This window comes from Vanessa tameamea, chromosome 30, assembly GCF_037043105.1.
Source record: "Vanessa tameamea isolate UH-Manoa-2023 chromosome 30, ilVanTame1 primary haplotype, whole genome shotgun sequence".
Classification (NCBI taxonomy): Eukaryota; Metazoa; Arthropoda; class Insecta; order Lepidoptera; family Nymphalidae; genus Vanessa; species Vanessa tameamea.
Window position 1 is genome coordinate 2,458,660 of NC_087338.1, and position 25,138 is coordinate 2,483,797.

At 34.1% G+C, this 25,138-nt stretch overlaps 1 protein-coding gene across 1 annotated transcript; it reads left to right on the forward strand.

Annotated features, from left to right (window-relative positions):
- The first annotated feature begins 1,813 nt into the window (after positions 1–1,813).
- Positions 1,814–23,947, forward strand: LOC113391721 (putative fatty acyl-CoA reductase CG5065). The gene is made up of 13 exons (XM_026627781.2): positions 1,814–1,878; positions 8,493–8,694; positions 11,618–11,775; positions 13,935–14,025; positions 15,597–15,742; positions 16,401–16,510; positions 16,874–16,957; positions 17,637–17,745; positions 20,065–20,141; positions 20,646–20,808; positions 21,605–21,755; positions 22,215–22,321; positions 23,815–23,947. Exons 2-13 carry the CDS (start codon positions 8,500–8,502, stop codon positions 23,900–23,902), a joined length of 1,479 nt encoding a protein of 492 aa, XP_026483566.2. The 5' UTR covers positions 1,814–1,878; positions 8,493–8,499; the 3' UTR covers positions 23,903–23,947.
- Positions 23,948–25,138: the final 1,191 nt, after the last annotated feature.

Consider the following 25,138-nt stretch of genomic DNA (forward strand, 5'->3'; position numbering starts at 1 on the left):
GTATGATGTTATACGTATGTCAACGATAAAAATAAAAAATAAAAAACACTTGAAGGTTACATGTGATTACCATAATTGTTATACATACATACATACATACATACATACATACATACATACATACGTACATAATCATTAATTACCTACTTTGTTTACAATTTGAACAATTTTTATTAAAATATGTGCGAAAAGTTGTAATTATTTCAGCCACGTTTCGTCGATGTGATGGTATTGAATAAAAAAATTATTAAATACTTTGGTTTTATTGCAATATTTATTTTAGAAGTTCTTATTATACTGTGCAAGTTAAAAAGCCGTTAATAAGGGGTTTGGGTCAAATTTTTATGTTTAAAATATTGTAATAAAAGATAATCTAACTGCATATATTAATAGTTGGTATGTTTTGTTTTGTACTATATCACGCAAAAACGGCTAGACAGGTTTGGATTAGAGGTAGCTTAAACATCTGTCACAGTTCTCTGATTAAGAAACAGCCAGTCCTGAGGGTGGTGTAATAGTATTGAATAACGTCGGCCTTGTGTTTATTTTTAATATTTCTTACAGCGCCACTGTCTATGGGCGGTGGTGACCACTTAGCATCCGGTGGCCCATATGATCCGCCAAACTATACCATAAAAAAGTGGTTTATTATTATTTTTGACCTGATGGAAAGTCGTCAACACCGCCCATAGACATTGACGCTTTAAGAAATAATAACCATTCCTTACGGCAGATTGTATATTTTATTGATTTGGGTTTGTACGAAGTAGATTTTTAAGCTACTATACGTTACTAAAGTCAAGAAACAGGGTACATGTGGCGTCCGATAGCTATATTTAAGAAACAAGTCGTTTTGCTTACGGATAGGACTAGTGTCTACGACGCGTTAATCAAAAGTTTGCTACTGTAATTTCAGTAGTTCGGGACGGCAAAATAAAATTATGTTTTTACAATGATGCTCCAAAGTCTCTATATATCTTTACAGTCCCTCATAATCCTCCAATTGTTTTCCTTATGACAGCTCAATCATTTTTAAAATAGGAAATAGTGTTACATGCCAGTATTAAATGTTATCCCATAAAATAATATTAACTAAAGTTGTACAAATTATTGATCAATTAATTACAATAATAATTGTATATATTTATAATATGTGATATTATTAATGGTATAATTAATTGTAATATCCTATGAGGTAGCACCGTATGGAGGCTAGGGCTAGTCTCGTAGCACTACATTGCTATTAACTATCCGAAGGCTACGATTAACGAAGGCTTATGATAGGCTGTATATGACGACATAAAATTAATTTTCAATAAAAAAATATAAACGTCAGTTGACAATTATAAAACTATTTAACAATAAAAAAAAAATCTATTTTAAAACCTTTTTTTGTAGATTTTTTGGCATTTCCTTTTAGATCCTTTATCCATTTAGATCCATTAGATAGATAGATAGATTTTTTTTACTATTTTTAAGTATATGACATGCTCAGTGTAAAGCGTCATGTTAAATAAAGATCTTGATCATCATAAGACGAATTAATTTAAAAGCTATGGACCGACATAAATTACAATTTAATTATTATTTTTTTTTCGATTTAAATCAAGCTACAATTATTATTGTAGTTTTTTTTTGCTCCAAATTTTGAAGACTTTTATTTTCGTACTGTTTTTTTTTTTTTTTGTAATGATTTAAGTTGATTTATGTTTGTTAAGTTTGTAATATATGTGTTATCGACGCACACATCTTTTCCTATTATAAAAAAATACTTGATTTATACAGTGCATCACATTTTCTTACGTCAGTAATTATTTAGCACAGACAGTGGAGGGTCATTAGTGCTTTTTAACAAGGAATTATATTATTTATATCTGGGTAAGTATTTATTAAATGTAATACTATTTCTAAATTATAATTTATGATTATGCTACGATTATTTTCATATTAGGCAGAATAAAGTTACTCATTCGTTCAATTTATTTGAATTCGAAAATGAAAAAAAAAAAAATTTTTTTGTAATTATAATTTGATGTTTTCCATTTTATTTTCTTTTATATCAAATTATATTGTGATAGTATTTTTTAATTTTTTATTCGTTTAGGATTTAACGTTTGTTTTGGTCATTTTTTGTACTTTTTAACATATTCAGTATGCAGATAAAAAAAAAATTACATATTGAAAAGGAATTAACTGTTGGTCGTATAATGCAGGCAAACAAAAAAAATTTAAATACAAATAATAATATATAAATATTAATAAATTGTATATAAATTAATATTAATAAAAATGAAAAACAACATCGCATGTGTTAACAACATAAATGTGTAAACAATATTATGGTGCCATATCTATCTATTGATGGTGACCACTTACCATCAGCCCATTTGTCAGCTTTAATTTAAGTTCTAGTTGATTTATAAATACTTTGCAAATATAAATATACAATCAGGGTCGTATATAGGGGAGAGAAACTAGATCAACTACGCTGGGGCCTCCACTAGAGAGTCCACTCTCTACGGCCTCACAAAAGAGAGTCATCATTCCTACGAGTTAATAATTTTAATGTAATATATCAAGATATAGTCAAATTATAATTAGGATATAAATTTATATTTTAATAGTTACCGATACAAAGAAAAAATATTGCTTAGCGACCGACATAAAAAATATTCAAAGTAATTTGTAAAATAATAATTACACCCTCTTTGTGGCCCCAGCACCTCCAGACTGTTATCCGGTGTATGCAACTCATAAAATGTAATTTTAATACAAATCATAGAAATATACCAAACTCACGGACAACGCATCTCCGTATGATTAGTAGATAAATAAATATGACGAACTTAAAGTGCAAGATTAAAGACACTAATGTTTCCTTGAACCACTTAAGAAACATAAAACTTACAATGTTTTATCTTCGGGTATATTTTTAATGAGAGCATATTTTTATATACTTTTTTATGTATTAGTAGGCGGGCCGGTAAATGGGCCATCTGATGTTAAGGGGTTACCACCGCCCATAGACCGTAGCACTCTTAGAAATATTAACCATTCCTTACTTCTCCAATACGCCACCAAACTTGGAAACTAAGACGTTATGTCCCTTGTACCTGTTCCACTGGCTCACTCACCCTTCAAACCGGAACACAACAATACCAAGTATTGTTGTTGGCGGTAGAATATCTGATGAGTGGGTGGTACCTACCCAGACGGGTTTGCACAAAGCCCTACCAGCAAATGGGTTAATATTCTCTCGAATATAATATTTAGATGCGTTATTTATTAAAGTTTAATTTGTTTGAACTTATTTTAGTTCTTGGAGATTTTTTTAAAATTAATTATATTTCACCTGATCAATATAACATACCACAAAACGATTATATCCTATGAGAGATCATTAATATATATGAGTTTAAAAACAAGGACTAACTAAAAACCCTGTGGAACACCCATCCTCTACAAATGGAAGATCATTTTTCTGAAATCTTGAGTATACCTGATACTCGAAGTCATACAAGAAGTCACTGTCGTCCACAGATATTGCCAATGAAAGTGCCAACTACTTTGCACAGCCAATGATCATCACATGATCTTAGATATCTTGAGCTTTTCTATCAAGGAATTGTTAATAGCAGATCAGATCAGATATTTTTATCAATGCGCCACCAACCTTGGAAATAAAGATGCTGATGATAAGACCCTTGTTCATGTAGTGTTATCGTCCTGACAGATTATGACTATGGCAACAAGTATCAAGGGAAACCAGTAAACCATACAGGACATAAAGTGCACAAGTGGGTGTCCCAACATAGGGCTACTTCGTATTCCATCATTGTCATAATCCAATAAGACGGCGAAGCCGAACGAAATGCGTTCAGGTATATGATTGTCTAGATTCAGAAATTTTGCAGAAAACCCCGTATGTTTTCACGTAGGAATATCCTTCCAGAACCCGTTTCTGCGACCTGATCTGTTTGCGGTCGTGTCGGATAGCCGTTGCATCGAATTATCACAGTAACATATTTAAAAAGAAAATCATGTATTTGTGCATACAACCGTGCGCCATAATACGTCGCAAGTATATAGTCTCCATTCAAAATGGCCGCGATGCCGTAAGCCGTGAGGCCATATATGCATATGAACATTCATATTATGGCGTGCAAAAATATTGTAGTATTGCTAATTCATTCTTATTTAAGTTAATATTTAATTGTGATAGCACTGGGGTCGATCACATTTAAATTTACTAATAAAATTACATATACGAGCGGCAATGGATTCGGTACGAAATACTTTCCGAGACATTCTTAACAATCTACTCCAACCCCACATTCGAGAGCATCTTTCTTCTCACCTCACAGGGTCCACGTCTCTGAAACCTAGAGAAATATTGGAACGGTTAGCCGGGTTTTCTTCTAGCCTTGGTTATGTTTCAGTTCTTCCATATATATCAACGACTGACTTAAATATAGTAATTCCAATAATGACATTAATAAAGCTAAATATTGCTTAGCTTTACACGTAGTATCAAAACATCTGATAGTCGCGATATAAAAAAAATTAAATTATCCTCGTGTGACCTTATGTGTTACGGATAAAGTATTGATGTGGACGTTTTAACAAATGCCCGTAAAGTATAGATGGTTATATATGTTATGTCTTTTTTTATAATGTAGGTAGGTTAGTAAATGGACCACCCGATGGTAAGTTGACACCGCTGCCCATAGACAATAACGCTGTAAGAAATATTAACCATTCCTTACATCGTAAATGTCCCACCATCCTTGAGAAATAAGTTGTTATGTACCGTGTGCCTACAGCTACTAACCCTTCAAACCGGAACACAACAATACTGAGTACTAATTTTTTGTGGCAGAATATCTGATGACCGTTGGTACCTACCCAGGCAGGCTTACGCAAAGCTCTAAAACAAGGTAAAGTCACGTGACGTTTTCCATATGTTACATAATATCAGGGCACTGTGGTCGATGGAAAGTAATTTTCGTTTCAATTGGAGTCTGGAGAGGTAAAAAGAATTCAATATTCATGGGTCTTCGCCCAAAAAGCTGTCTACCAAAGTGTATGAAATAAAGACGCAAATGAAATTGCCAGAATCGTTACTGTAGAAAGAGACCATTACTTTTTATTTATTAATTAAGTTTATGAGTTTCCAACAAGAGATACACACTCAAATACATATTCTTGAAATTAAACAATATAATTACGAGTTGCTCCTTCAATTTATAGGACACACAGCATGCACTGTTAAGCAAAAAATATTTAAATACAACAAAGATTAAAAGTGAAAAAATAATAAAAAGCAGTAAAAATCAAATATAAATTCGAAACTTAAAATTAAGAATAAGCTTATTGATTAAACTTTTTATTTTTATTAGGTCAAAAGTTAAGTGGGACACACTCTGAATTTGGAAAAGCTGTAACGACGAATATCGAAGTTTTTATTATTTCTAGATAGTGTGAACTTTTATAAATCGGCATTTATGAATATGTTTAACAACATACATATAACATATAATAACTACCAACTGACGTCAGAGGCTTTTTCGCACAGCCTTCTTCTTGGTCATGTAATTCTAACCGAACTATGGCCTCTATGCTAATTCCCTACAGAGCGTCAACAACACGAACGAAAAATAAGGTACCGTCCAACTTCGCGATCTATGCTGTCTCTGTGCTCGTCTCTTGTGCCAATATCTAGAGTACGCTGCGCTCTCTCCACCCCACAGCTAAAGTTACAGACACTTAAATATATATAAATACCGATTAAGTTACAAATTGACTTTATTTGAACTCAATACGTAACATTAAGTTTTGCATTAAGGATTCCAGTTCTACTTTTTATAGGTACATTACGAGGAACACAATTTTATGGATTTTCTGACTTATAGTACGCGTAACTTGTAAGTTCTATTTAATTTTTTTTTTTTGGTGATAAATAATTAATAATTATATAATAATTAAATAATACAAAGTTATTTATTGAATATACATGGACGATTCTGATGCTAATTTCAATGGAGAATAAAGTTTGGTCTGCATTTAAATTAGAAATCGCATTAAATTTCATAATTAAATAATATTAGCGCTGTAAAAAATATAATGTTAATATGCTTTATTGTACACAACTAACATAAAGAAAAGAGCCGAGATGGCCCAGTGGTTAGAATGCGTGCATCTTAACCGATGATTTCGAGTTCAAACCCAGGCAGGCACCACTGAGTTTTCATGTGCTTAATTTGTGTTAATAATTCATCTCGTGCTCGGCGGTGAAGTAAAACATCGTGAGGAAACCTGCATGTGTCTAATTTCAACGAAATTCTGCCACATTTGTATTCCACCAACCCGCAATGGAGCAGCGTGGTGGATATGCTCCAAACCTTCTCCTTAAAAGGAGAGGAGGCCCATAGCCCAGCAGTGGAAAATTTACAGGCTGGTAATGTGTGTAATGTAAACATAAAAAAACAGTAATATTAGGACTTAACACAAAAAAAAAAACAAATCAAAAATATAAGTAATACTAAAAATACAAAAAATTTGATGATTTGTTCAACGAGTGGACTTATGGTTAATTAGCCATCCCTTTCATACAACCGAATTCTGATAATATGCCATTTTGATACTTGTATCATTTAATAATGAACGAACCTCTCTGACCTCTGATAGTCGAAAACCTATAATAATTAATATTATAATAAAATTATCAAAATTATATCGAAAACGAAATCGAGTTTGAACGTTTACTTTAATTTATAAAACTGTAAAATCAAAAAATCTATCCTCTCTCTCTCAGCCGAAGGACGTCCACTGCTGGACATAGGCCTCCCCCAAAGATCGCCACAACGACCGGTCTTGTGCAGCCCGCAACCAGCGGCTTCCCGAGACCTTAACCAGGTAGTCGGCCCACCGTGTGGGGGGCCTACCCGCAAATAAAAAATCTACAAAAATTTATAAATAAATCTATATTAAAAATTCTATATAATAAAGTCTTAACAAAGTATACAAGTTGGTTTTCCATTGATTACTTTATGTAAGAGTAAAACGTTATAAAATCCTTAACGTTATCCGCCAAGGGCGAGAAAATCTTAGATACGTACGTAATATATACAGAATTATTTACAGTTTAACTAACACCGTTCGGGTCATATTAACCAGATGATTTTCCATTTCCTTGAAATTGTAGGCATATAATATTCATTATTTCACTTAAAATTGAACAAACTTATATCATACCCTGTTCAAGTTCGCTTGATCTTTATATTTTTAACTCGTGGAGTTATATTTCGGGAGGAAATTACATTATTCGAATGAAATACAGTCAAATATCCATACTAATCCTAACTCTATCACGGTCCACGGAACTGAAATTGATAAAATTTGGTATTAGGCAACATTTGAACCCCAAATAAGGACAATTTATATTTTATCATCCCTTAAAACATGAGCGAAGCCAGACAACTAGTTATTTATAAGGGAAGAGGGAAGTTCTTGTGATATTATTTACAGGCCGTTATATAATTATCATTTTTTTTTTTTAAATGAATACTACATGGACAATTTAATCAGGAATAATTATTAGTAAACGAAGTCATTTGTTAATATAATTAAATATTATTCTAATTAACATGGTAATTAACATATTACAGCACGGTCAGTGACAATGTATATATTTGAATTATATCAATAGCATTAATTATACAGAACCAAAAAAATCAAAGTAGCTTATAGTTTTAGTATTGTAAAAATTATGTTATACATAGCAGTTTCTGGCCGTGGCTTCGTCTGTGTATTATGGGGGGGGAGAGTAGTGTGTTAGTATATACGGCCATGTGGTAGGGCAGGATATAAGCTATCACTGTCTAAATTTTCATCCAAATCAGTCCAGCGGTTCTCGCATGATTCAGTAACGTACATACAGATATTTACTTTGAAATATTGATAGTATTATTTTATATTTTAAAAATCCACCATTGGATCCGGACGTGTAGCTAAAGTTGGATAAATTTATCGCGTTATAGACCTGTATATGTGTTTGAGAATAATTTAACTCTACGCGATGTAACGCGATTCATTATTAAACAGGGTATGATGGCCTGGAAGATCATAGGATGAGCGATGTTTTCGGGCATTTTGACAAATCATTATATGTTATAAACAAGAAAAAACTTAACGGTAAATTCTGATAAAAAAAAATCGCCGACAATAATGTCTATTCTAATATTATAAATGCGAAAGCAACTGTCTGTTACCTCGTTTTCACCACTAAACAGATTTAGATGAAATTTGGTACGAAGATAGTTCGAGTCCAAGAAGAGGACATAGGCTACTTCTTTTAAATCCCTCGGGGGCTTAAAACTGAGGAATGACGGTTTTTTTCGCGGGTAAAGCCGCAGGTTCAGTTAGTATTAAACATGTCAAGTATTTCTATACTGAGGTCATTTAAATATAACATACATATTAATAACTTGCAGATTCACTATGCCATCTATCAGCGTCACGGAGTACTATGCTGGGAAATCGATCTTCATCACTGGAGCCACTGGTTTCATGGGCAAGGTTCTGGTGGAGAAGCTCCTTAGATCATGTAAAGATTTGAAGAAAATTTACATTTTGGTCAGGAAGAAGAAAGGACAAAGCGCCGAGAGTAGACTGGAGACATTGTTCTCGTGTCGGGTATGATAACCTTTCATACGGTACCTTATCTTCTCTCCAAATCTTGGCAACGGATGTTCTTTCAAAGGAAATGCAGGAAATTTGATAGTGCATACGTGCAATCATTTAATTCGCAAATAAAAAATAATGCTAAGGATTTAAAACAGACATTTGTTCCAATCAATTTGTATCGAATTGAGAAGTTCAGAAGTAATATCATGGCAAAGCTCTCATATTTACAATTAAATGATAATTCTAATGAGCTTTATAACAATTTTTTTAAATTAATTAAAACAGAATTTAATGCCACATTTACTTCCAAGACAGTCTATTCTAGGAATTTTCTTAAATTTAATGATTGGGCGACTGTCGGAATTCACAAAAGTAGGCAGAGGTTGTATGAACTTTATAGTGAAAGATCATACAACCGGTCTTTTTCATTTATCAGTTATGTTAGTGCCTACTCTAAACTGTTCAAACGTGTATGTCATACAGCCAAATCATTGCATATAAAAAAAAAAATTATTGACGCACCTGATAAAATTAAAATGACATGGAAAATTATTAATTGTGAAACTGGAAGAGTCAAAAATAACATCTCCGACTTTAGCTTATCTATTGACAACAATTTATTTTCCTCAGATCGGGATGTTGCAACTGTTTTTGAAAAATTTTTTGCTGACATTCCATTTTCGACTACTAACTCATTAAATTCCTCTCCTACCGTTGCTGAATCATTATTAAAAAACCACGTGGAAAAATGTAATATTAGCTTTAAATTTAATACAGTAAGTGTAAGTGATGTAATAAGTTCCTTCAGATCACTAGATATTAAGAAAACGGCCGATCTATGGGGGATCTCTGTCAAGGTAGTCAATTCAATAATTGATGTAATCGCACCCTACCTTGTCACTATATTTAATAAATGTGTCCTTAGTGGCGTGTTTCCTGACCTCATGAAACATAGTAGAGTATTACCAATATTTAAGTCAGGTAGTACATCAGACCCCAACAACTATAGGCCCATCTCTGTACTACCAACTCTTAGCAAGATCTTTGAAAAGTTATTACTAAATCAAATGCTAGTACATTTTAACAATAACAAGTTGCTACACAAGAAACAATTTGGATTTACAAGGGGTCGCTCGACAACTGACGCTGGTGTTGAGCTCGTTAAAAATATTTACAGGGCCTGGGAGGAGTCACAGGATGCCTTAGGGATATTTTGTGATTTATCTAAGGCCTTTGATTGCGTGCAACACGAAACTTTGGTCAGGAAGCTACGTCATTATGGAATTAGGGACACTGCACTCAGTCTTCTGATTTCGTATCTGAGCAATCGGATTCAGAGGGTTGATGTAAATGGAAAGAGATCTCCCGGGTCTCCAGTTACTGTGGGGGTCCCTCAAGGATCAATTCTTGGACCATTCCTCTTCCTTGTTTATATAAATGACCTGCCACATCTCCTAGGTGATAAACTCGAGATAGTATTGTTTGCTGATGATACTTCTTTAATTTTTAAAATAAAAAGACGTCTTTCAATATATGACGATGTGAACAATACTCTCTCTGAAATAGTAAATTGGTTTAGTGTTAATAATTTAATGTTAAATAGTAAAAAGACTAAATGTATTAAATTCACTACTCCCAATGTAAGATGTGTCAAAACGAGTGTACGCTTAAACGGGGAAGCATTAGATGTTTTAGAATCAACAGAGTTCCTTGGTATTACAATAGACTCTAAGCTCCAATGGGGCCCCCATATAAATAAGTTGGCGAATAGACTCAGCTCTGCAGCCTATGCGGTAAAAAAAATTAGACTTTTGACTGATGTGGATACGGCTCGCCTTGTGTACTTCAGTTATTTCCACAGTATAATGTCGTATGGCATCCTACTCTGGGGTAATGCAGCTGACATTAATACTATTTTTGTACTGCAGAAGAGGGCTATTCGTGCAATTTATAACCTGGGCCCAAAAGATTCGTTAAGAGATAAATTTAAAGAAATTAAAATAATGACTGTCGCTTCTCAATTTGTTTTTGATAATGTTATGTATGTACGCAAAAACATAAACGATTTTCCCAGAAATTGTGACGTACATTCTATTAACACTAGGAACAAGAATAAACTTGTTACTCCAAGTACCCGATTACACAGGGTTAGTAACTCTTTTTTGGGGCAATGTATACGTTTTTACAACAGGATCCCAGAAAACGTTCAAAATTATTCAATTATAAAATTCAAAAGAATCGTTAAAGAGCGTTTGTGTGCTAAAGGATATTACAACACTAATGACTTTTTAGTTGACTGCACACCTTGGGAATGAAATGATCGCCTCCAGGCTGTTTCAAATAACTAAAATATAATTATTATTGTACATGCAAAATGGAAAAAAAAAAAAATATCCCGCTGAGTTTCTTTCGCCGGTTCTTCTCAGGTCCGAGGTGCTAAATTCCGAACCGGTGGTAGATTTTTGACAATCAATAAGCAAGTGTAAACACTTCTATATTGAATAAAGATTTTTGATTTGATTTGATTTGATTTGTGTGTTCAGCAACATAACCCCCCTATTACTTCGCTCACATAACCCACCTTGTAGCTTGCGCCACCAATCTTGGGAACTAAGACGAAGTTACGAGCATATCTGGCTACCACAACCCTTTTCCCAATTTTTTTAATTTGTGATACAAGAAAGTTAATCCGTGAAGTTGTCTATTTCGAGCGACTTGACACTCATTTTGTGATTTAGGGACCAACTATATCATGTAGTTTTCATGACGTCCTGTACCATAACAAGATAACTAATCATTAGAGGTTCTGTCGCTCAGGTATGGCATGATGGTATACCACCAAAAGTCGGTTGTCGACGTTTCACGATTACGATACGAAGCTAGTTCTTCCAAATAGCATTTCAAGGATTACTTATCGAATATATATTTTCAGATCTTCGAGAATCTTCTTAAACAAAATCCAAAGGTGGTGAACAAATTGAGGGTAATCCCCGGTGATATATTGGAGGAAGGTTTGGGGATATCTGCCGCAGATATGGTGGAATTGGAACAGGAATGTCAAATTGTTTTCAACAATGCTGCTTGTGTCAGGTAACTTGTCTTCGTCTATTTATCTTCCATTACAAAAGTATGTACGCTTAAAACGAGTAGTGTTTGGTGCATCAGGTTGGAACGCATCTTCACTGTATAATGTACTAGCTCATTCTGCGGCTTTATCCGCACAAAATTTAGAAAACACAAACTTCCAACCCCCGTTTTAGCCCTTTAGGGGTAGGGTTTCGTCAATTCTTAGCGGATATAGACACCTTATAAGGAACCTGCCAGATTTTATATTTGGTGTTGTAGTTTCTGAGATTTCGTGATTAATCAATGAGTGGTATTTTGCTTTTACATATTATGGATATAAATTAATTAAAAATCTTTATTCAATATATAAGCATTACACTTGTTTATCCATAAAAAATCTACCACTGGTTCAGAAATAAACACCTCGGACCTGAGAAATACCTAGTATTAGTAGTATTTAAGTCATAATTTCTGGAAAAATCGTTTATATTTTTGCATACATATAACAAGTCGAGAAGCGACATTGATTATTAAATTTATTTAAATTTACGTCATAACGAATCTTTTGGGCCTACGTTATAGGTATTAAAATGGTATTAACATGGGCTGCATTACCAAAGAATAGAATGCCATAAGACATTATAGTGTGGTAATAACTAAAATACACTAGGTGAGCCGTGTCTCCATCAGTCATTAGTCTAATTTTTTTTCACCGCTAAGGCTGCAGAGCTACGTCTAGTCGTCAATATATCTAGATGGGGGCCCCATTGGAGCTAAGAGCCTATAGATATATCGAAAAATTGTGTATTTTCTAGAACATCTAATGCGTCTCCATTTAAAGGGCATTCGTTTTGATATATAATACGTTAGGAATAGTGAAACAAATACATTTTGTCTTCTTTCTATTTAAGAGTAAGTTATTAACATTAAACCAATGTACTATTTTAGAGAGAACATTGTTCACATTGTCATTAATTGTAAAACATTTTTTATAAAAAGTATCATCAGTAAACAATACCATTTCGTAATTTAAAAGATGTGGCAGGTTATTTATATAAAGAAGGAAAAGAAATGGACCGAGAATTGATCCTTGAGGTTCAGTTACAGATATGGCCCTATAATATAATGTAGTTAAGTAATTATTGATACTAAGATATCATTTTTGAGTAATTATGTTATTATTTACAATTTATATATATAATAAATATATATTACTAGTAAGTAAATATTGTATGATTATACAATATAATTGAGATCAATGTAGTTGTACTTCTAAAAAGGGATCGATATTAAAGTTTAAGAGCAAGAGCAAGAAGTAGACACCTTGTCTATAGTTTCAAAGAATAGTATCATAAAAATGTTTTTAAAAATTAGGGATTACATTTTTATAAATGAGCTTATATCAGCAGCGATATGTAATAATCGTGGGATCTGCTGATAGTGTGCAGTGACGTCATTCAAGTAATGTGTTCAGTGATATGAACAATAAAATTGATGACGATAAATTTTTAAATTAAGTTAAAACTGTAATTCCTTATATGCAAATTTTACTTTTAATTATAGGCAACAGCGTATTCTACTCTGTTTGAAAATGTACTTCAAAATATGATTTCCTAATAAAAAAAAAACACAAATCATATATTTCCATAAATAAACAAGGTTTTCTTGCTATAAAATTAAATTAAATTTTAAACCTTTTTTTATTCTTCCCGCAAAAACGCCGTCAGTCATTTCGGTGACGTAATATTGGTAAAAACAACAGTTGTGTATTTACGAACGGCACTCATTCGACGTTAACAGCTACAAATATTTGGTGGTTTTTGGAAAAAGAATAAATTAAAATCACTATTGTTGAAGTGTAATGTACAAATTCTAGCATTAAACCTTTAGAAAAGTTGTTTATTAAAGTGCCAGATGATATTGAAATGTCAGTTTTTGCCTATATGACGTCAAACAACGGCGGCTCGTGTTTTAGTTCAATTCACATTACAACATTTAATTTTAATAGAATAAAACAATGATGTGCTTTTATGACTCAAAATCAGAATATTTAATTATTTCTATGTATATTTAAATTTTTTATCAAATTTCATAATCTATTTTTCACTACCGAAATTTCTATTGGCTAGATTACATAAACATTAAAATTAAAACTAGATGATATCGTCTCATAATATTTTCAGCTTCAAAATGCCGATCAGAGAAGCAGTTAACCAAAACACAATTGGAGTTCTGAGGACCTTGGAAATAGCAGAGAGGATGAAAAAATTGGAGGTGATAATTTACAAATTAGATAACCTCTTATACCTACAGGTACAAAGTTGTTTCCAAATGGGACACCTGATGGTTGGCCTTGGCATAGCAAATACACTAACCTGTATCATCGATCCACCACAAACCTTGGGAAATAAGATACGTGTCCAATGTGCCATTCTTTGTATTTATTGTATTTTCTTGGCAATCTAACAGGAATATTCAAAATAATTGGGGATGATGCTGACGACACTCGATTGCATTATTCAAAAGTTTATGTAAAATATCTTGTCTCTGAGTTGTCTCCGGTAAACTTGTGATAACATTTGACACTCAATCAGAGGTATTTCGTATTGAGGTATCTCTATTATTGGGATTACTAGATGGATCCTCTCATACCGTCTGGTATGAGAGGAATTTGAGGAATCATGGTGAGATGGCCCAGTGATGAGAACGCGTGTATCTTAACCGATGATTGCGAGTTCAAGCCCAGGCAAGCATTCATGTGTTGAATTTGTGTTTATAATTCGTCTTCTGCTCGGCGGATCTGTAATGCAAATTATCCAATTAATGAACAGTATACATTAGTTATCCAATTATTAAATTCGTACAAAACAATATAAATTAATACATATATATTGATATATTACAGCCGGATAAGTCGTTATGTATAAATATAATTAATTTATTATTTTATCAATTAAATGTACATACATTCATGTTTAATATTTGCTCTGTAATTATATTATGTATTTAATATTATTGTACATGCGAAAGTAACTCTGTCTGTCTGTCTGTTACTCTATCACGGTTTACCGCTGTATCGAATTTGATGGAATGGAAAAATTGATATAAGGTTGGAATCCCTAGGAAGGACATAGGCTACATTCTTATATCTGTAACCTGAAGGCCAACACCTAAAACGCATGCGAAACCTCGAGCAACAACTATTTAAATATATATATCAAGCTATATATATATATACGATTCCTATCATCTTCCTGTAACATGTTATCTGGATCAGACTACAGTACTGTAGAAAGAACATCATGGATGTTCAGAAGATTGTTTAGAACATCATGGAATAAAATCAACCGCTTTATTCTTCGAGTAGTTTTCTACGGACAAATTGTCAGTATTTCTTTGTATCGTTTCTATAATTTGCATTTTTTTTTATGATATCGGTAGGCGGACGAGCAAATGGGCCACCTGATGGTAAGTGGTCACCACCGCCCATAGACAATGGCGTTGCAAGAAATATTAACCATTCCTTACATCACAATTAATGTTTTAGGAATATTGGTGATCATATTCGTATAGGACTTAATGACGTTTTAGTTGACTAGGAATGAATGAATGAAAAGGACTAGTTGAATGAGTCAATAAAAGGTGCACCGGTTTTTGGCGTAGACGGCTACAATTTGAGATTTGTCTTTGTGGCCGAATTTTTATCAACAAGATCTTCTATATATTCCAAGCTTTCTCCTAAAGGTCTTAGCCCACCAATGGGACATAAGGGGCTGTTACTTTATCACTAAAAAGCTTAGACATTGTAAAAATGCTTAATTTTAAAAACATATTTTCTTGTTTAGGTCTTTCTCCATGTTTCAACGGCTTTCTGCCATGACGGTATTGAAGTCCTGGAGGAAAAGATGTACCCTTCGAAGCACGACCCCTACCGTGTAATTGAGTCCTTGAAATGGATGGATGATGAGCTACTGGCTACCTGTGAACCAACGTAAGTAAGAAGATATGTAGGTAAACGTATACAGGGACGGATTTAAGGGAGAGCATTCGGATTTACAGCCCCTGCGCTTCAAACAAAAGGGGGCCAAATAGGGATTTTTTTTCTTTCCTTCTTTCTTTGTAAAACAATATGTGCCCTCATATTCGACTCTTAACGTATACCTAAATAGCTTCTAAAATCTACTAATCACGAATAAATATTCTGCTACTCCAACAACGAAGAAGTAATTCTTCGTTGTTGGAGTAGCTAGCTTATAAGTCTACAGATCGAATTGAAGATAAAAGTCTGATCGGATTCGGTCTCGTAAAAAAGTTACTAGTTTAATTTGGATTCTCAAGAGTAAATAGCTCCACCAGCATAATTTCGAATTAGTTCTTATAATTATTATAAAATGTTATCTTAAGTGAGTTATATCGGAATTTAACAAGCCGAGATGGTACAGAAAGTAGAACATGATTAATTTTAACCTTGAGTGACTTACTCAACAGTTTTCATTCGCTAAATTTGTAATGAAAAAAATGCTATATTTACAAATACTATATGAAGGGGATATACGAGAAAAGTACTGGAATAAGCTTCTCCACTGTTGACTTGCCTTAGCCCAGCAATGGGAAATGTACAGGCTTACTTTAATTCACAAAGTTTGCAGATTAATAAAACCATACCCGAATACATATGGTTACACGAAGGCTTTAGCTGAGCAGATTCTGACGTCGTTCGTCGGAAAATTCCCCATCGCAGTTGCCAGACCTTCGATTGGTGAGTTCAGTGCTTTAATATATATCTGTAAATCTTTGTACGTAAGTGTATGTATGTATGTATGCTAATTATGGCTAATTAGCCATAACTCCGCCTGTTTTGCACCACGTGCAAATATATCAAATTGAATGTTGAGAGTTACAATTGTAAAATTATGAATTGGCACTTTTACTTGTACAAAGGTCCTATCGATATTTGAAATACAAATAGCACTCAGAGAAAAACTCTGGAGGAAGTCATCAATCACTCGTTCCCTTGCGAGTGCGCTCAATGACACCGAGCATGTAAATTGAAGTTTAATCCATGGTGTGATGGAGGCTAATGTAATTGGAGCCTATTAATTTAAATTTATATTCTTGACAGTGATACCAGCGTTAAAAGAACCCATGCCAGGTTGGGTGGACAATACAAATGGACCTACCGGTGTTATATACGCTGCGTCTAGAGGTAAGCTAATTTATGAAACTAGTGTTTGTTGCATCTTCGCTCGCGTCTTAATGATTGCTTAAGTTTGCTTTCATACCAAATTTCGGGTCAGTGTTTGGCCGTGAAAGAGCATCAGACAGTTAACAGCCAGAGTTACTTTCGCGTTTATAATATTAGTATAGATGCAATGAAATAACATTAAGTTGTTAACGCCACACAAAACAAACATATTACGAATAAAGTGAGAGTCTGTATATGTCGCACTGTTGGGCCAAGGTCTCCTCTCCCTTTGAGAAGGTTAACCATTAAAGCTATGTAAATCTTATACCTTATACTTATACCAGAAGATGCAGCGAAATGACAAGAGCGAATTTTATGTTATTGCCAGGATAAAAAAGCAATCATATAAATATTTAAAAAACAATTATTTTATTTATTGATAAAATAAATAGAATTATACCTACTTACGTTACAAAGCAACGAATTGGCTAGTACTGCAATTGATGGAACATTAAAGTTGTTTTATTGGTGCCAAAGGTGTAACAGGCAGAAGGGGCATTATATCTCAGTTCCCAAGGTTGGTGGTGCATTGGCGATGTAAGGAATGGATAATATGTCCATAGTCAGTGGTGACCACCAAGTTTATTTCCCTTTATTGCAGTTTTATAGGCTTTCGGAATGTATTTTTTTTATTTTTCAGGAGTCTTGCATACAATGCACTGCTCGGATTCAACTAAAATCGACACAATTCCCGTTGATGTGACTATAAGTGGACTGATTTTGTTGGCATACTTTACTGCCATAGAAAGGTAAGGGTACGTTATATATTTATACTAGCGACCCGCCCCGGCTTCGCACGGGTGCAATGCTGATACTAAATATACTACAGAATGTCTTACAACGTTCACAGTTTTCCAGTCATTAGACAATACAAATCGCTATTTCACTGCGTTTTAAATCTGTAACATCTTCGAAAATATTCATTTAAATTACATGCTGTAAAGGGCCATATTGATCTATATTAAATGTGCAATGTATTAACGTAATTAATTGAAGAAGGATTAATGCTGTATTGCTTAAAATCGCTTCGAAAATAAGCCTCCATTTCTCGTAAAAAGTAAATATAAAAATGGTTATTGTGGGTTATCCCTAAGAGATAGACATACCATCGCCGACTTTTTGAAGACCTTTTGAGGTGTACAATACTGTGGTACATTATTTTGATCTGTCTCGTAGAGTACTTATACAACGTAATGTTATTGTCATATAGGAGCCACAGTCATGGTATTTTGACAATGAAGGATGTGCGAGATTGTATCCCTGCATAAGTACGTAACATATACATACCTTGATATCTATATTAATAATTACGTCGACGACAGACCCAATCAAAACCTACCCACAATTATACATTGTTAAAAAATAAAGATAATTTAGTCGACAACGTGTATCTGCAAAATTCGGATAATCGATATATTACGATATTAAATCCATAAAATTCAATGACATGACAGGGCGGCCGTGTTTGACGTTTACGGGTGCGTTCGGAATCTGTGTTCAAAATAATAATTTCGTGCAGGGGCACGGAAGACTCTTTGGAAACTTATCCACAGTAAATTATAGAGTAAAGTTTATGGAAATGTTTCATCTTGGATGAAATGTAAAGGAACCGTATTTATTTAGTTTCATCTATTTTAACTTATAATACTTGAAGCACTACAAATAATACGCAATGACTCTTTCATATTTATATTAAAACATATATATATATCTGTCTCTCTCCCTTATTAGTTATTGGGATGTCAATTGACCAATGAACGCGGAGAATGTTTTCGCGCCATCTTAAAGAACTTCTTGAATCTGCGATGGCGGCGGTCGTTGAAGTACATAATTGTACGTAAAAATAAACGAAAGAGAGCTCTCTTATTTAGAATTTAAAATTTAATTGTTGTGTAAAGTCAATACAAGTAATCCAGGACTCTGGGGTAAGCTTAGGATATAATTTATGTATTATATTTTTGACTACGATCTATGTCAGACCCAAACTGAAAAGCGACCGGTATTCGCAACATTAAGTTTAATTGATAAGCGTTTGGTGGAATTCCACCAGAGTTTATAGCAAGGAAGATTTCCCAATAATTTGAACACAGAATTTAGAGTTTAATATGTGGACGAAATGTTAGCAGTATTTTATGAATATATCGGAAGAATCGTCACGACTGTAATTATCTTTCGTATCAGACATGGTAATATTATCGACTAACGAGGGGAGGTAGTAACACAAACACAATAATCGTCTATAATTTAATTTGGTTCACAATTAGCACAATAATTTAATCACGAGTCTTTAACTAGATATATGTTTAGAGTAACCGAGGCAAACGTTCCGTCGGAGGAATGCGAGTGCACCCAACGCTTGTCGACCGAGAACTGTCTTTCCCGACTCTGCGCTGGCCCCGACGTTCCGTTAGTGCGAACTGCCACGCCATCTGCCGGCCAACTACGCACTGTGCCTCTAAAAAAAAGTCAAATCAGTGTCTTTTTATTATTTGCACCGACAAATATATAAGTAACATTATTAGCAAACACGTGCCTGAGTCAAGGTTTCACGGAAATAACTACAGTGCTTGGTTTACGAATGATTATTTTAACATGTCTACGTATTTAGATAAATTATAACAATGTTCCACGAGATCTTATCATTTGAACTACTAGAAAGAGATTTTAAAAAATATAACTAACTTCTTATGTTAGACTTTAGCTTCTTTTTAGGTAGGCGGACCGGCAGATATGCCACCGAACTTGGGAACTAAAACTGTTACGTGCCTGTGATAACACTGGCTCACTCCGCCTTCAAACAACCTACATACTGAGACTAGAATCTGTTTTAAAAATGATTTCCGAATTGTTTCGATCGACTACGCTGCTCCAATGCGCGTTAGTGTTAGTTTCCTCACGAGGTTTTCCTTCACCGCCGAGCACGAAATGAATTATAAACACAAATTATGCACATGAAAGTTCAGTGGTGGTTGCCTGGGTTTGAACCCGCCATCAATCATCGGTTAAGATGCACGCGTTCTAACCACAGGACCATCTAAGCGTTCACTTATAATTATTGATATTTTCAGGCCGAATGACATCCGAGTATGTAATTTAACTCAATCTGGAATAAATGCAATCACGTGGAAGGAAACTTCCAACTATTGTAAGTATTTTTTTGTAAATAATATTTTAGTATTATTATCAGGGCCGTCTACTCATACTTGGTTTATAGGGCTTCGTGTTAGCCCTTCAGAGTAGTCACTTACTTATCATATATTCAACCGCCTACCAGCAATACTCGGTGTTGTTGTGTTCCGGCTAAAGGGTGAGTGAGCCAGTGTAACTATAGGCACAAGGTACATAATAGCTGGGCCGTTCTTAATGGAATTATTGGCTACACTGAACACAGTCAACTTTTTATTTTAATTCAAATGCTACAGCACCTTAAGAGTAAGGAGGGTGGTTCGTATAAGTAACCTAAACTCCCTTTAGTTACTAAGCGAGAACCACACAACGATCTTATGACACACGTGATCACCGTTAAAATAAAAGATTGGAATCTAAATAAAATTGGTAATTGTTGGCCATTTATATTTTTTCTCATAGGAATCGTTGTTACTCAGCTTCAGGATAATTTTCTATCAATACATGCTTATCTTTTTTTCAGGGAGGAAATATTTGAAAGAATACCCGTTGTCCTACAGTCTGTGGTATCCGGTAGCGACGGGAAAAAAATACAAAATTGAAAATCAAATTGACGCATTCTTTACTCACATCGTACCAGCTTACTTTATAGATTTAATTTTGTTCATCCTGGGCAAAAAGACATTGTAAGTTTAAGTTATAAGAAATTTACTTGGTGGTAGGGCTTTGTGCAAGCCCGTCTGGGTAGGTACCGCCCACTCATCAGATATTCTACCGCCAAATAACAGTACTCTGTATTGTTGTGTTCCGGTTAGAAGGGTGAGTGAGCCAGTGTAATCACAGGCACAAGAGACATAACATCTTAGTTCCCAAGGTTGGTGGCGCATAGGTGATGTAAGGAATGGTTAATATTTCTTACAGCGCCTTTGTCTATGGGCGGTGGTGACCACCTACCATCAGGTGGCCCATATGCTCGTCCGCCCGCCAATGCCATAAAAAAAAACTTAGAAATCTAAATATTTTTTTCCATACATATAAAATTATATAATCTTTTCTTTGTGTGAAACTATGATCATAACTGACCATATACGGTTTGTGGGTATTAATTTTTTGGATTCCTGGTTGTTCCTTCTTTCTTTTTTCTTATTTATTGCTAAAGCGAAGCGAATCAACCAATGAGCACTGATTATTAATATCTAGATCGACTCGACGGATAGTATCGACGGATTTAAAAGCCTATTACGAGATACCTCAACTGATTTGACAATCACTGTGCTCAATTAGCCATGATCTTTAAGCTCACATGAGCATATACGAACTTTTACTTATATTTTAATTTGTCCAGCTTATTTTTTGTATGAAAGCTCCAAGTATATACGAACATCAACAACATCGGCGCGGCGTGAATCCCGCATTTTCACTTCAATAGTTACGTGGGCTTTATTCCACTGCAGGCTGTAACTTTTTTTTTAATAATTTCAGCATGATAAATGTGATCAAGCGTCTTCACGCTGGTCTCGATCTGTTGGATTATTACACTGCGAGAAATTGGACGTTTAAGAATGATTACTTTCTGTCTTTGGAAAATCGTATATCAAAAGAAGAACGTGAAATATTTTATACCAATATATCGGTATGTACTGCTTTAAGATTTAGCTAACTTTGTCTCCGAACGCGGCATCACATACAGATGTATATATGGTCTATTCCAACCATAAGAGGAGAAAAGTTAAATAAACAACATTTGACAGCAAATTGACGTCGAGAGCTTGATTAATACATGATAAACACTATGAATTTGCAAAGTAATTGCGTTTTGAACGTCGACGAAACCGTTATCGGAATTTTGGAAGTAGAATTAAAGTGGAAATAAGTAGTTGAGCGTATTAGTGTTGTGTTATAAATAAATATATATCGATCATAAACTCTTAGTCAGTAGTAGAATTATTAGCAAATCGCATGAAATACGTAAATCTAAGGATTGTTTAACTTTATTCCTACTTTGATGTATCCGTATTTATATACCTCGAAGAAAGGAGAAAGCGGGAACTATTGTATTCAATGCGGTTTTTTTTTTAAATTTCTATTTCAGATGATAAATATTGGCGACTTTATGAGGAATTACATAAAGGGAATACGTGTATTTTATTGTAAGGAAGATGAATCAACTCTGCCGAAAGCCAAAAAATTGCACCAACGGTTCGTATGATCAAATCAAACCATACCGTATTCGAGTAAGATCTTAGAAGTGGTGTTTAAAAGGTTAATTTAGTTTCGACCAAGCAGATACCGCTCACATATACTAACGCCAAAAAGCATAACCTAATATTTTTGTCAGGTTTAAGTATAACCACGGGCATATTTTTCATATGATTTCGATAGGTGGACAAGCAAATGGGCCACCTGATGGTAAGTGGTCAACACCGCCCATAGAGAATGGCGCTGTAAGAAATATTAACCATTCCTTACATTGCCAATGCGCCACCAACCGTGGGAACTAAGATGTTATGTCCCTTATGCCTGTAGTTACTGACTCACTCACCCTTCAAGCCGGAACACAATAATACTGAGTACTGCTGTTTGGCGGTAGAATATCTAATATAATATGGGACATAACATTACATTAGCAGCCTGTAAATTTCCCACAGCTGGGCTAAGGCCTCCTCTCCCTTTGAATAGAAGGTTTGGAGCATATTCCACCACGCTGCTCCAATGCGGGTTGGTGGAATACACATGTGGCAGAATTTCGTTGAAATTAGACACATGCTGGTTTCCTCACGATGTTTTCCTTCACCGCCGAGCACGAGATGAATTGTAAACACAAATTAAGCACATGAAAATTCAGTGGTGCTTGCCTGGGTTTGAACCCGAAATCATCGGTTAAGATGCATGCGTTCTAACCACTGGGCCATCTCGGCTCTCGGGACATAACATCTGTAGCCAAAGTTCATTGACGTTCGATTTTCAAACAGTCACACCGACTTATAGCGGAATATTTGGTTTTAAAAAAAAATCTAAATATATACATAAACAAGCGACCCGCCCGGGCTTCTCGCGGATGCAATGCTGGTAGTAAATATACCACAGAATATCTTTATGCAGGGTTATTGGTTATTGGTATTCCCGTTAGGAGGTAATAGGGGTGACTATTTGCGATAGTTTTAACACTCATATGCATGATGCAAAAGTGAACCGTTTTTGAGTAATCAAGTTTTTTTTAAATAAGTCAAAAATGCAACTTCAAATGTTTATTTAATCATTGAGTGGTCTAATTTTTTTTCTTCTGATTTAAACTATTAAACACTGGTTATTAATCAATATTAAAACAATAATTATCGGTCCAAATTTAAAAATACGAGACGACGATGACGGAAAACGATATTATTTGCGACTTTTTTAAGGCGTACAATACTGTGGTACATTATCTGTATCTATCTTGTAAGTTTCAGCCAACGTTTGCAATGTTAACGCAATAAAATGTGTCTATTTACGACATCACTTTAAAAACCTCTAAAATAATCAGTGTTTTCCAACTATATTGTGCATGTATTATACATATAAACCTTCCTCTTGAATCAATCTACCTATTAAAAGAAACCGCATCAAAATCCGTTGCGTAGTTTTAAAGATCTGAGCATACACAGGGACAGACAAAAAGCGGGAAGCGACTAGTAACCATATATTTCTTTCAGATTGTACTACCTCCACGAAGCGACGAAGACAATTGTATATGCATTGTGCGCGTACGTTATGTATCGTATTTATATAATGTTTCTTTAATATATGATATGTTTTTCGCATGTAAAATATGGTGACAAATAAATTGTTAATTAAAAATAAAAAAACTTGTTAAGATTTTTTTGTTTTATTTTAATGTTTTGACAGTTTATTTGCTTTTCTTCTACCTATCTTTAACTTTAAAATAACATGTCCAGTCAAAACTGATCCATCGTCACCGAGCGTAAATTAAAGAGTATACACCCACTAAGGAAGGAATTTTAGATATTCTGTCCCTAAAGGGTTGAAATAAGGGTTGAAAATTTGTATGGAAATCCGTAATTTTTTAAGTAACAAACATGAAACTTTATATTCGAGATACTGAATAACTGAACTGAATATAGAATAGATACATATTTAAGCGTTTCTGGATAGTCTACCCAAAGGGGTGAAATACACCAATGTGGTATACAAAGACGTCTTAAATTAACGTAATATTTTAAATCTGTAAATATATTCAACTTCCACGCAAGCAAAGCCGCGGTCAACAGCTAGCATAATATATGATTTAATGTGTTCTCTACAGACTTAAAAGGCCTTTATGAGTTTTATAGATAGGCTGACTGGCAAGTGGGATATCTGTTACCATCACCCACAGAAACAGGCGCTGTAAAAATATTACCCATTCCTTGCCGCCGACCTTGGGAACTAAAGTGTTGCGTCTCTTGTGCCCGTGGAACTAACTGGCTCAGACACCCTCCAAACCGTAACACAACAACGCTAAGTTATTGCTGTTTTAAGGTAGAATACGTGATACGAGATTTTTTTGACTTATTTCAGTTTTTGACTAAAAAGTTTAATTTATGTTTAACAATATAAAATATGTTAGGTTAAGTTTGTATAAAATAAATATATTTTTAATTAAGACAACACACGTGCAGACGATTTAACATGAAATACACAGATAAAAAAAACATAAAAAAAAATCTAATAATGACTTAATTTTTAAAAAAAACGTCTTATCCACAAATAACTTAAAGTGAAAATAAAATTGACCATTTAAAGGCCTCTAATATATTGCCATCCGAAATTCGAATAGATCTATACAGGGTCTAAAGATTCAATGGTAAATGTTACCATGTTAAGACAAGTGTTTTAATTGTATCGCTTTACACGCGACGTCACGAACGATAAATTAGGACGATTCTGACAAGTGTATATTCTTTATGTCAATTTGATATACAATGTCAAAATAATAATAACATTATTTTCATTAAAATTTTCCATTCTATTTGATTC

Coding starts and splice junctions, on each gene's coding strand:
- LOC113391721 (XM_026627781.2), top strand. CDS start 8,500: ATGCCATCTATCAGCGTCACGGAGTACTATGCTGGGAAATCGATCTTC. Junction 8,695..11,617: donor AGACATTGTTCTCGTGTCGG/GTATGATAACCT, acceptor ATATATTTTCAG/ATCTTCGAGAATCTTCTTAA. Junction 22,322..23,814: donor GCCAAAAAATTGCACCAACG/GTTCGTATGATC, acceptor TATTTCTTTCAG/ATTGTACTACCTCCACGAAG.